This window comes from Vulpes vulpes, chromosome 7, assembly GCF_048418805.1.
Source record: "Vulpes vulpes isolate BD-2025 chromosome 7, VulVul3, whole genome shotgun sequence".
Taxonomy (NCBI): Eukaryota; Metazoa; Chordata; class Mammalia; order Carnivora; family Canidae; genus Vulpes; species Vulpes vulpes.
Window position 1 is genome coordinate 113,100,347 of NC_132786.1, and position 14,322 is coordinate 113,114,668.

Genomic DNA, 14,322 nt, shown 5'->3' on the forward strand with positions numbered 1-14,322 from the left:
TTGAGAGCACATTACATTCCTGACACCAACATACGACAACTGACATGAAGACACATTCTAGTTAGAAGACTGAATTTTATAGAAGAAAAGAAAAAAGAATCTTTGAATTTCTAGGCAAAAGCAGCAATTACAGGAAAAAGGGAATTAGATTATCAGTAGGCTTTTTAAAGTCACATTTAAGATACTTAGGGAAAGAAATTGTGTGCCAAGGATTTAGATATCCAGAAAACAACTGACTTTCAAGTGTAAAGGGCACAGAAGCTTGTTATTGACATGCAAAAATTCAGGGAATATTGTTCCCAGGAGGCTTTCCTGAGGAATGAGCTCTAGACAACTTGACTAGAGAGGCATCCTCATAAGGGCTGGTGATGAACATCAATCAAATAGTTACTGATGGGACTGAGCTAAGTGAGGGTGGGCAGGGAATGGGTATTGTACGTAATAGCTGCATGCTCGGGCCATACAGTGCAATGATTACAAAGGGTGAAGAAAGGAGAAAAGTATATGCAGAAAACAATTTTAAGTGCTCTCAATGATTATGAAGTATATTAATGGCAGGAGTGCTAGGATTGATATTCTGGGACTGTTATATGGGTAATGAGGGATAGATGAGTGAATAATTATGGGGTATTTTATCCCTTTGTCCTTTAGAATTAGGACTTCAAGTGTGGAAAGAAGGAGATATGATATGGAAGAGATTAAGAAGAAAATCCTGTAGAAAAACAAAATCCTGTAGTCCTGAATTTGAATTTGAAGTGTCAGTATAAACTCACTAGATATTTTATCTTAAAATTATACGTAAGATGGGTAAAGGTATATAGAGGTATATGTAAATATATGTATTTTTTCTGTCATTGTCTACTGCAGAGGCCTACAAAGAATGACCACCTCAGTAGCAATGAACATCCCTATGTTCCCAGACTGTGGTCTTAAAATACTATTTTTCACTAGTAGAAACCAGATTTTTTGAGAGAAATGACTGATTTCAAGTCTGGGGCTGGAAATGTACAAGACAGGGATGGAACATCTTGTCATACCAATTAGTGAAGGAGCTATCAAAAGTTACTTAGGCTCATGTCAAAAGGACTCAGGAGCCAACTTGAAGAAGTTCTCACCGGACAAACATGTGACAATTCGAGTTACAAAAGGATAATAATTGTCATAGACCAAAAATCTGTTGTGGTCTACACAACAATACATATCAAATATGTATAAATTCAAGAGTTCATAATGGGCTGGGCCCATATTTTAAAGAAAACTGATTGACTACTATGGGATGATAACAGAAAGGTAATGAATTATTTGAAAATGAGCAAATAAGGCCAAGGAATGAGGCATTTATCCTGCCTTTCCTACTATGAACAATACCATTAATGACAGTGGGGAAAAATGTCTCTACAATATGATAAGGACGAGGGAAGGTGCCTCTAATGCATTTCCACCACTAAATATAATATAAATGATATATTTGAATAGCACCATTTTGCAACTCCCAGTGAAGTAACAGATCTAGTTATTGAGCATCAAGAGCTGCTAATATCACAAAAGGAAAAAAGAGAAAACCACATATAACGGTCTCCCAGTGAAAGAAAGCATCACCATTTATAGTCTTGCCAAAGAAATCAAACTGGAGTCTGATCAAGTCTCTGGATCTAGCTGCAAAATTTCAGGAAATACAGAACACAGAACAACATATTCAATCATACCACAGGAGGCAATCAGCAAAATCCAGACTGTGGGAAACTCTACAGGACAAATTCCACAATTAAATTACACGACAAAGGACAGGATGGGAAGAAAACTTGTAGATTAAAATAGACTTAAAAGACATATCAAAAAAATTTAAACTAGGCAAGACTATAGTGTAGGGAATGCTCACTTGGATGATAAAAGCATAAAGCAATGAAAAAGGTGATTACATAAAAATTCAGGATGCTGTTCCTTTAGGCAAAAGAAGTGATTTATGATGGAAAGGGGAGTAGCTACCTACCTGTGCCTTCTTGACCCGGGCTACATTTACAAGGGTATTCACTTTTTAATAACTGATAAAACTATAAAGTTATTTTGTGTGGCTTTCTAGATTTATTTTGTTTTACCAAAAGATACGTAAAAAAAGTTACCTACTGAACAATACCAAACATTGTTTATGGATTCATACAAGTGAATGTGAAAGTGTCAAACTTGACAAGAAGTTCATCAAATTCATATAAGTGGTTCTCTCTAGGGAGATGGGAGGAAGAATGCAACTGGGGGTGAGGGGAAGCCAAAGGGTGTTTCAAGTTCATATGCCACATTCTAATTCCACAAAAGAAAGAGGATGTAAATATGTCAAAATCTTAACAATGGTCAATCTGGAACATTGTAGACACGTGTGTTTGTGTATTATTCTCTCTTGGTGTTTAGTTTAAATTCCAAGAAAATTAAGCATATTGTTGCTGAATGCAATAAATTCTCTGAGAATGCTTTGATGCTATTGGCACAGCGTGATAGGTAAACCAAAGGCACAACAGCCATTAGTCTATCTTCTTTGCTTTGAAAAAAATTCACCCTTGATGAATTTGTTTTAACATTAAATGGATGACAGTTTGACTCAAAGAAGTTTACTCATCGTGACTATTCACCAAATAGTATTCTACAAGGGAAATAGAATCAATATTTTCTTAATTTTGTTGAGATGGAAAGAGAAATACATAATGGGTACATTTTTTGTACTTAAAATAATCTTTTTTACTCACTCTAGAACAGAGATAATTTTAAATTATGACTTAATCATCAAACATAATACCTATTCCACCCAAATGTCTAAATTTACTAAGTATGCTTTCTATCTCTTTTTTTTTTTAACTTAAATTTTAGGTAGTTAACATACAGTGCAATATTGATTTTTGGAGTAGAATTCAGTGACTCATCACTTACATACAACACCCAGTGCTCCTCCCAAGTGCCCTCCTTAATACCCATCACCCATCTAGGCCATCCCCCACCCACCTCCCTCCATCAGCCCTCAGTTTGTTCTCTATCATTAAGAGTCTCTTATGGCTTGTTTCCTTCTCTCCTTTTTCTCTTTTCCCCCTTCCCATATGTTCATCTGTTTTCTTTCTTAAACTTCACATGCTGAGTGAGATCATATGGTATTTGTCTTTCTCTGGCTGACTTATTTCACTTAAGCATAATATACTCAAGCTCCATCCATGTTGCTGCAAATGGCAAGGTTTCATTCTTTCTGAAGGCTGAGGAATATTCTATATATATATATATATATATATATATATATATATATATATATATACATAGTGATATATATAGTGATGTGTGTGTGTGTGTGTGTGTGTGTGTATCACATTTTCTTTATCCATTCATCAGCTGATGGACATTTTAGCTCTCTCCATAGTTTGGTTATTGTTGACAATGCTGCTATAAACATCAAGGTGCATGGATTCCTTTGAATCTGTATTTGTGCATCCTGTGGGCAAACATCTAGTGTGCAATTGCTGGATCGTAGGGTAGTTCTACTTTTAACATTTTGAGGAACCTCCAAACTCTTCTCCAGAATGGCTGCACCAGTTTGCATTCCCATCAACAGTGCAAGATGGTTCCCCTTTCTCTGCATGCTCCCCAATGCCTGTTGTTTCTTGTGTTGATGGTTAATTTTAGCCATCTTCGCGGATGTGAGATGGTATCTCATCATGGTTTTAATTTGTATTTCCCTTATGATGCCGAGCATCTTCTCATGTGTCTTTTAGCTACCTGGGTATCTTTTTTGGAAAAGTGTCTATTTATGTCTTCTGACCATTTCTTAACTGGATTATTTGTTTTTTGGTTGTTGAGATTGATAAGTTCTTTGTAGATCTTGGATACTAGCCCTTTATCAGATATGTCATTTGCAAATATCTTCTCCCATTCTGTAGGCTGCCTTTTGGTTTTGCTGATTGTTTCCTTTGCTGTGCAGAAGCTTTTTAACTCGACGAAGTCCCAATATTTCAATTTTGCTTTTGTTTTCCTTGCCTGTGGTGACATGTCTGGTAAGAAGTTGCTATGGCCGAGGTCAAAGAGGTTACTACTGCCTGTGTTCTCTAAGATTTTGATGGTTTCCTACCTCACATTAAGATCTTTCATCCATTTTGAATGTATTCTTGTGTATGGTGTAAGAAAGTGGTCCAGTTTCATTCTTCTGTATGTGGCTGTCCACCTTTCCCAACACCATTTGTTGAAAAGACTGTCATTTCTATTGGATACTCTTTCCTGCTTTGTTGAAGATTGTCAACCATATAGTTGTGGGTCCATTTCTGAGTTCTCTATTCTGTTCCATTGATCTATGAGTCTGTTTCTGTGCAAGTACCATATTGTTTTGATGACAACAGCTTTGTAGTATAGCTTGAAATCCAGAATCATGATGCCTCCATTTTGTTTTTCTTTTTCAGAACTGCTTTGGCTACATGGAGGTCTTGTGTGGTTCCATTCAAATTTTAGGATTGTGCTTTCTAGCTCTGTGAAAAAATGCTGGTTGCATTTTGATGGGGATTGCATTATATGTGTAGATTGCTTTGGGTAGCATTGACTTTTTAACAATATTTGTTTTTCCAATCCATCAGCATGGAATTCTTTTCCATTTCTTTGTGTCCTCTTCAATTTCTTTCATTTAGTGTTCTATAGTTTTCAGAGTACAGATCTTTTACTGCTTTAGGTTTATTTCTAGGTATCTTATTGTTTTTGGTGCAATTGCAAATGGGATTGACTCCTTGATTTCTTTTTCTGCTGCTTTCTTATGGGTGTATAGAAATGCAACAGATTTCTGCACATTGATTTTATATCCTGTGACTTTGCTGAATTCATGTATGAATTCTACCAATTTTTTGGTGGAGTCTTTCATATTTTATACATAGAGTATCACGTCATCTACAAATAGTGAAAGTTTGACTTCTTCCTTGCCAATTTGGTGCCTTTTATTTCTTTTTTGTTATATGATTGCTGAGGCTAAGACTTCCAGTACTATGTTAAATAGTAATGGTGAGAGTGGATATCTTTGTCTTGTTCCTGACTATAAGTGAAAGGCCCTCAGTTTTTCCCCACTGAGGATGATGTTAGCTGTGGGTCTTTTGTATATGACCTTTATGGTATTGAGGTATGTTTCCTCTATCCATACTTAGTTATGGGTTTTTATCAGAAAGGATGCTGCATTTTGTCAAACCTTTTTTTTTTTTTCATCTATTGACAGGATCATATGGTTTTTATCCTTTCTTTTATTAATGTGGTGTATCATGTTGATTGATTTGTGAATACTGAAGCACCCCTGCAGCCCAGGAATAAATCCCATTTAATCTTGGTAAATAATTCTTTTAATGTACCATCAAATTTGATTTGCTAGTGTTTCACTGAGAATTTTTACATCCACATTTATCAGGGATATCAGCCTAAAATTCTCCTTTTTAGTGGGATCTTTGGTTTTGGAATCAACATAATGCTGGCTTTGTAGAATGTATTTGGACATTTTCCTTTCATTTCTATTTTTTGGAAGTTTGAGAAGAGTAGGCATTAGCTCTTCTTTAAATGTCTGATAGAATTCCCCTGGGAAGTCATCCAGCCCAACACTTTTGTTTGTTGGGAGATTTTTGATTACTGATTCAATTTCTTTGCTAGCTATGGATCTGTTCAGATTTTCTATTTCTTCCTGTTTTAGTTTTGGTAGTTTTAAAGTTTCTAGGAATTTGTCCATTTCTTCCAGGTTACTCAGTTTGTTGGCATATAATTTTCATAGTATTCTCATAATTTTGTATTTCTGTGGTGTTGGTTGTGATCTCTCCTCTATCATTTGTGATTTTATCTTTCTCTTTGCTTTTTGATAAGTCTGGGTAGTGGTTTATCAATTTTATTAATTCTTTCAAAGAGACAGCTCTTGGTTTCATCAATCCATTCTACTGTTTATGTTTGTTTGTTTCTACATCATTCATTTCTGCTCTAATCTTTATTATTTCCCTTCCTCTTCTGGCTTTAGGCTTTATTTGCTGTTCCATTACTAGCTCCTTTAGGTGTACGGTTAAGTTGTGTATTTGAAACTTTTCTTGTTTCTTGAGATAGGCCTATACTGCAATATACTACCCTCTTAGGATTGCTTTTGCTACATCCCAAAGGTTTTGGGTTGTCGTGCTTTCATTTTCATTTGCTTCCATATATTTTTAAAATTCTTCATTAGTTTCCTGGCTAACCTATTCATTCTTTAGTAGGAGGTTCTTTAACCTCCATGTATTTGAGGTTTTTCCAAATTTTTTCTTGTGGCTGACTTCCAGTTTCATAGTGTTGTGATCTAAAAATATACATGGTATTGATCTCGATCTGTTTGTACTTGTTGAGGGCTGGTTTGTGACTTAGTATATGATCTATTCTGGAGAATGTTCCATGTGCACTTCAGAAGAATATGTATTCTGCAGTTTAAGATGAAATGTTCTGAGTATATTTATTAAATCCACCCGGGCCAGTGTGTCATTCAAAGCCATTGTTTCCTTGTTGATCTTCTGCTTAGATGATCTATCTGTCCATTGCTATAAGTGGAGTATTAGAGTCCCCTACTGTCATTGTATTATTATCAATGAGTTTCTTTATGTTTATTATTAGTTGATTTATATATTTGGGTGCTCTCAAGTTGAGGGCATATTTACAATTGTTAGATCTTTTTGATGGATGGACCCCTTAATTATGATATAATGCCTTTCTTCATCTCTTGTTACAGTCTTTATTTTAAAATCTAGTTAGTCTGATATAAGTATGGCTACACTGGCTTTCTTTCGACATCCATTAGCATGATAGATGGTTCTCTATCCCCTCACTTTCAATCTGCAGGTATGTTTAGGTCTAAAATGGGTCTCTTGTAAGCACATGTAGATGGATCTTGTTTTTTCATCCATTCTGATACCCAATGTCTTTTTGATGGGAGCATTTAGTCCATTTGCATTCAGAGTGATTATTGAGAGATATGAATTTATTTTATTTTTTTAAATATTTTTTTAATTTTTATTTATGATAGTCACACAGAGAGAGAGAGAGAGAGAGAGAGGCAGAGACACAGGGAGAGGGAGAAGCAGGCTCCATGCACCGGGAGCCCAACGTGGGATTCGATCCCGGGTCTTCAGGATGGTGCCCTGGGCCAAAGGCAGGGGCTAAACTGCTGCGCCACCCAGGGATCCGGAGAGATATGAATTTAGTGCCATTGTGTTACCTGTATAGTTGGTGTTGCTCTCTGGTGACACTATCTGGCCCTTTCTAGTCTTTGTTGCTTTTGGTCTTTTTTCTCCACTCAAAGAGTTTCCCCTTAAAATTTCTTGCAAGGCTGGTTTAATGATCATGAACCCCTTTAGTTTCTGTTTGTCTGAAAAACTCTGTATCTCTCTTTAATTCTGAATGATGGCTTTGCTGGATAAAGAATTCTTATCTGCATATTTTTCCCATTCAACATATTGAATATTTTCTTCCTCTTTCTGGCCTGCTAAGTCTCTTTGGACAGATTCACTGTGAACCTGATCTGTCTTCTCCTAGGTTAAGGACCTTTTTTCCTTTGCTGCTTTCAGGATTCTTTCCTTGTCTGTGTATTTTGTGAATTTGACTATGATATGCCTTGGTGATGGCTAGCTTTTGTTGGATTTAATGGGAGTTTTCTGTATTTCTTGGATTTTGATGTCTGTGTCCTTCCCCAGATTAGGGAGGTTTCAGCTATAATTTGATTTAATATATCTTCTGCCCTTTAATCTCTCATTTCATCATCTGGACTCCTATGATACAAATGTCATTACATTTTACTAAGTCACTGAATTCCCAAAGTCTACTTTCGTGGTCCATTACCTTTTTTTTCCCTCTTCTTTTCAGTTTCATTATTTTCCATAATTCTATCCTCTATATCACTGATTCACTTCTCTGCTTTATCCATCCTTGTTTTTATGGCCTCCATTTGTGTTTGCATCTTGGTTATAGCATTCTAAATTTTGGCCTAACTAGATTTTAGTTCTTTTATCTCTATGATAAGGGATTCTCTAGTGTCTTCTATGCTTTTTTCAAGCCCAGCTAGTATCCTTAGAATCATTATTTTCAATTCTCATTCAGACATCTTACTCATAGCTGTATTGATTAAATCCCTGACCTTGAATTCTACCTCATGTTCTTTCTTTGGGGGATTTCCTCCATCTCGTCATTTTGTCCAGAAATAAAAGAGTTCAGAAGAGAAAAAGGAAGAACAAAAACAAAACAAACATGAAAAAAAAAACAAAAACAAAGCAAAAACAAACAAAAAAATAAAAAAACACAAAAGACAAAAACAAACAAAACAAAAATACAAAACAAGAAAAACAAAGGAAAACAACTAGATCCTGGAATGCTTGGGTCTGCTTGTTAAAAGGATCTAGATCCCTTGGGATGCCTGGGTGGCTCAGTGGTTAAGCATCTGCCTTCAACCTGGAATCCCAGGATCGAGTCCCACATCCGGCTCCTTGCATGGAGCCTGCTTCTCCCTCTGCCTGCATCTCTCATGAATAAATAAATAAAATCTTAAAAAAAAAAAAGAATCTAGATCCTGAGATAAATAAAATGAAAGTAGACCAATATGTATATGAAAAAATATGAAAAGCATACATATGAAAATTCATATATATATATATATATATAAATTTCACATATATCTATGAAAATCATAGATACAAAAATTTTTAAAGAATCATAATAAAACATTAGAAAAAGGGAATTGGAAAATAAAATACATGAAAATACAACAAGAAATAAAGAATAAAAGTGGAAAGGAAGGCCGTTGCTCTCTCCCCCTAGCTGCCCTGGGGGGAGCTGTGGTTTCCAGGGGTCTTGGGGGAGAGGCCTGCGGGCGCCTGGCCTCCCGGCCACCTGCAGATGGGGCTGCTGGGCTGCGCAGGGCCGCCTGGGTGCGCTGGCTCAGGCCTGTGACCCAGTTTCCAAACTCCAAAATGTCAGGGACGCCTGCTGGGAGGAGCAGGGCGCTCCCCTGGGCGCAGGTGGCGCAGGTGGCGCAGGTGTCACCCGCTTGCCCTCCGCTCCCAGGAGAGCCCTCCGCAGACCCGAGGGGCAGCCTGCTCCGTGAGCTGCAGGGCCCCATGCCTGGGAACAGCGCTGCACTGTGGCGCCACCTGTTCCTCCTGTGACCCAAGGGATCCTCCGGGGATTGTGCTCCCCTCGGCCACCGGAGCACCTTGAATCCGGACGCATCCTCCCGGGTCGGGAGCATACAGAGCTTGTGCGCGGCGCCACTGCCAACACGGTGCAGGCTCCTCCCCGAGGCTTGCACCCGCTGCCTCCCCCCGCGAATTGCCCTGCCTCCTCCCTTCCACAAAGGTGGTCGTGTTTCTACTTGGAGGCTTACAGGTTTTGTTCTCTCGGACTCGGACTGACTTCTTGGGTGTTCAGAATAACTTGGTGACTATCCAGCTCTGCTGGAGGGTGGAGACAAGCTCAGAGTCCTCTCCTCCCCACCCCCACATTTTGTTTGAATCATCAATCAGTTCCTTTTATTTTTTTTTGGAGAATGGGTTAGATGATTTTATTGAGAGCTGGTTCAAATCCATGCACTGATTCCAGGTCGTTTTCCCATTGGGGTTTTATTTACTCATGATCAGAGAGAGAGAAAGAGAGAGGCACAGAGACAGGCAGAGGGAGAAGCAGGGGGCCCGATGTGGGACTCGATCCCAGGTCCCCAGGATCAAGCCCTGGGTGGAAGGCGGTGCTAAGCTGCTGAGCCACCCCGGATGCCCATCCCATTGGGGGTTTGAAGATCAATTGCCTTCTGGGCCTAAACAAAGCTCTCTGTTGGTCCGCCCGTGGGTGAGTCTGTGCATGTGGTTAAATTAACATAAATCATAGAAAATTATCCATTTTTTTCATTATTTTGACCTTCTTAGTATTTAAAGCAATGAAACTCAGTTGGGCAAATCATTCTAAATGTGACAAATGAAACAATAATTACCATTCTACATTTTATTCCCCAAATGTCCACAATAGTCTCATTCTGCCTAGATGGAAAATGAACGTTGGAGGACAAAACTGCCTAGAGTGGTTCTCGTGCATGTGTGTGTGTTTTAATTTCCAGGAGCCCCATAAGAATAGCAACTCACGGAAATAACTCAGTTACGTTCTCTTCCATAAGCGTGTGTAGAGTATAGCCTCACTCACAATGACTCAAGAACCAAACAAAGAAGCAGACCCACAGCCACCCGACCCTTTCTGTATTTACCTGGCAGGTAGCTGCAGAGTCTCTCCATCGAGGCCTCCACCGTGGAGTTGTGAACTTGAGCAAGTTGTTCAATCACGGATACCACCACCACACAGGCTGCAAGGGGGCAGAAAAACACGTCAGCAGTGTCATAAGGAAAACCCTGCTGGAGGGCCAGGGGAAAGGTAGGGATACGTGTGTCCTTAGGAACACCAGCCTTTCCAAAATACAGAATTTTTGTGTGCTGAGCCTTTTATTTATTTTTAAAGATCTTATTTACTTATGCATGCGAGACACAGGTAACTTAGGTAGAGGGAAAGGCTGGCTCCCTGGAAGGAACCTGATGCGGGACTCCATCCCAGAACTCTGGGGTCAGGACCTGGGCTAAAGGCAGCCACTCAACCAGTGCGCCACCCAGGTGCTCCTGTTTGCTGAGCCTTTTTAAATCTACCATGTGCATAAAGACACTGTGAGTTGTAAAGTGTGAAGTGTGCTAAGATGGTGTGTTCAAGGATCAGAAAGACTGGTTGTCAGTTCAGTTTTGCCACTTGGAAGCTTTGTGACTTTGGCGAGGTAACTGAATCTTTGTTTAGTTATATTTCCATCACATGGGAGAAAGACAAGACATTTATTATTTATTTATTTAAAAATATTTTATTTATTTATTTATTCATGAGAGACAGAGAGAGAGAGAGAGAGAGAGAGAGAGAGAGAGAGGCAGAGACACAGGCAGAGGGAGAAGCAGGCTCCCTGCAAGGAACCCGATGTGGGATTCGATCCTAGGACCCAGGATCATGCCCTGAGCTGAAGGTAGACGCTCAACCTTTGAGCTACCCTGGTGTCCCAAGACTTGACATTTAAAGGAGATAGTACAGGAAAAAACCAGCCAGCATGGAGTAGAAGCTCATAGACATTGGCATCTTTCCTCTCTTCCTTTTTGCAGTTGATGGCTTCATTGTGAATAGGATCATTCCCACCCCATCCATGCTCAGCTGTGACCTAGGGTGAGGTTTTTAATTTTAGAAAAGTGGTGGAAATTGCTTATCATTTGTAATCAGAAGACCTGGCCAGGCTTTCTAAGACTTGGTCTCTCGCTGCACAATAGGTAATAAGTTTCCTATAGGGCTGCTGTAATGATTAAGGGAGATAACAATGCAAGTGAATGTGCCTTTGAAATCATAACACTATTGTAAAATATCATTTTACCTCCCAGCTATAAAGCACTCTGCTTGAAAGCATGTACCAATATAATAAGTATCTAGAAGGAACCTCAGATTAAATTCGAAATATATTCCTTCAGCTGCCTTGATATATAGGTGTGTAGGCCCAGAAATGCTAGGCTGAAACCCCTTAGAGGGTTCTATCACCAGCTTTGATTTCCTAAATGCTTGGGGAAGCCCAAATCTCCTTTTTTCCAAAGGGAAGGGACACTTTCTTCTATACACAAAGGGTTGATTGGCCAAAAATCAGTAAGTCTATGGGAGGAAATTGTTTGGCCTCCTTGAGATAAGAGGAGTGGCATTTATTAGCAGAGGTTGGTTTCCAAGCAGGCAAGAGAAAGCTTATATTCCAAATGAGAAAGGTCCAGGGTGCCTGGCCCAGTAGTAAGCTCACTATTATCCATCTGCTCAAGGAGCTGGGAACCCAAATGCATATGCAGTGTCATTAAAACCAGGTTTCTACCAGAATTCTTGAGGGAAGGTGGCTCATAACAGATGTGATAGTACAATTGAGGATTTCTTGACAGAAAGAAATAAAACCTTTTGTGAAATGTTGAGATTGCCAATGAATGAGAGACTTCCTACTTTCTTGACATTGCAACATGTGATGAGTCTTTGGCCTCGATTGCATTGTATCCCTCAGCAGGGAGTCTGCTTGGGAGTCTCTCTCTCCCTCTCCCTCTGCCACCCCGCAACACTTGCATGCTTTCTCTCTCTCTCTCTCTAAAACAAATAAATAAATCTTTAAAAACAAACAAAAAATCCAAAGAAGGCAGTGGAGATTGGGTTGAAATTTTGCATAACAATCACTTCATCAGGCATTTCATCAATAAACTGCTTTACCCAGAGTGGGCTTGAAACACAAGTATGCATTTGTTTTAATCCAGGGCTTAGAAGGGTCAATGCAATGTGCTGCTCAAAACCAACCTGCTTCCTTGTACTTATAGGTATGGGTTATTCTTTTACTCAGAGGAATCCCATCGAGGACTCTTATGACTTTGGTGGCTCCTTGTGTGTGGCTCCTTAGCACTGCTTGCTAAAATTGGAAATCATTAAATAAAAAGGAGCCAAAAAAAAAAAAAGTCAACTGTCTCTGAAAATTGGGTGGATCTTCCCATTACCTTCACTCTGCCTAGTGAAGAGTTATGATCAAAAGGGCTCTGCAGAAAAGCAGGTAATGGGGTTTGAAATACGTAAAAGCCCAGGTTGGGCTCAGCTTTGATTTGAGTCCTGTTCACTTGGACATCCCTGCCCATTTCCAGTGGGCTCAACTCCCCTTCCAGCTGGTTTGTTAATTTAAGGTCTACAGTAAGGTGTGTTCTGAATCCTTCAGTTGGCAAGAATGGATAAATTGACTTTGCTATCATTTCTAATAATAGGTTCCACAGGCTTGACAAGCTAAAGAATGTTTTCTTTGGGAGAGATGCATGAGCAAAGTAATTTCTCCCATTACACACCATTCTCTGGCTGCTAATAAAAGGCCTGGCTCTTCTAAAGTGAGTTTGTCCAAGCTACTGTTCATTTAGAAAGTGATGAGAGCCAGTGAGAGCTGTGCTTTTTGTTCAGTGGTCACCATCTGAAACCTCACATATGGCAAATCTCTTCTCACATGGCATCTGAGACTAATGAGTGTAATAGAAACAGACACTCCTGATATTGTAGGAAAAGACGCGAATGGACCCAAATAAAAACACCTGCCATGGGGATCTGTTTCTGGACACATAACTCAGGTAGGCTGCAAATGATACCCAGAATCCTTTTGAAATGAAACAGGACTCTTGCAAGTCTAATTATAATCATATCAGTGCTCTCTGGAAATGTAGCCACTGCAGAGAACAGGCTAAAAGATTTCCCATTTGTCTGAAGCCCACACTTCATGGAAAAGCCCAGAAAGCACTTGGCAGTTATCAGAGCCAGAGTCAGCATGACTATACTTCCTTTTTGACCCTAAATGGGGGCATAAATAATTCATCACATGGCTAGAGTGTGCTCTGCAGTTTTCAAAGTGTTTTGCATACATTATCATCTCATTCAAACTTCACAACAACTCATAGATGTAGGAATTATCGCTCTCATTTTACAGACCAGCATTCAGAGGCTCAGGGAGGTTAGAAGCCTTGTCGAGTGTAAAGCTAGTAAGCAGGACAGCTGGGACTGGAACAGAGTGTGTATTGAATTCCTTCTAGATGGAGGCCCTGTGCTGGGCTCTGAGTATATGCTGAAAACAAACTGATACAGTTCCTGCCCTCTTAGAGATTATACTTTATTAGAGAAAAATGCAAATTAGTAAGCAAATGCATAATTATAAATAATTTTAGGCACTATGAAGATAAGGAAAAGTGCAAATAAGTAAGCAAATGCATAATTATAAATAATTTTAGGTGCTATGAAGATAAGGAAACAGGGTGAAGTAGCAGAGGTTAGTGGGGATGTGGGGGGGGGGGTTGTAAATCTTAGCTAGAGCCCAAGAAGGCTTCTCTGTAGAATACACATGCAAAAAGAGTAATATAATGGAAAAGATCATGAGGAGCTAGGGCAGGTTCTAAAGGGGGTGGCTACTGGTGCCCACTTCATGGCATAAAACTAGGAAAGTCTGACACCAGAACCCAGTAGTGAAAGATGAGGTGCAGGGGAAAGAAGAGGCCAGGTTCATTGGATTTGTAGATTGCAGAGGAGCCAGGGATTTTTCCAGAGAGCGATGGGGAGCCATGGCTGGGTTTTGTGGAAGGGGCTGCTGCTCTCTGATCTCTGTCTTTAATTTATTGTGCTGACTGTCATGGGGAGGAAGGATCTGAGGGGGCAAAGATGGAAGCAGAGAGATGAAGTGGGAGGCTATTTTGGTCCTGAAGAGAGATAATGATGGATTGCAGAGAGTAATGAGCAGTGTGG

The 14,322-nt window shown here is 39.5% G+C and overlaps 1 protein-coding gene across 2 annotated transcripts in view; it reads right to left on the reverse strand.

The window, feature by feature from the left end:
- The window catches only part of AOAH (acyloxyacyl hydrolase), a 160,167-nt gene that overhangs the window by 131,390 nt on the left and 14,455 nt on the right, over nt 1-14,322 (reverse strand). For both annotated transcript variants that reach the window (XM_025985823.2, XM_072764737.1), the window contains exon 2: nt 10,235-10,330. In XM_025985823.2, the coding sequence (XP_025841608.2) occupies nt 10,235-10,330 (96 nt within the window). The remainder of the gene's footprint in view (nt 1-10,234; nt 10,331-14,322) is intronic.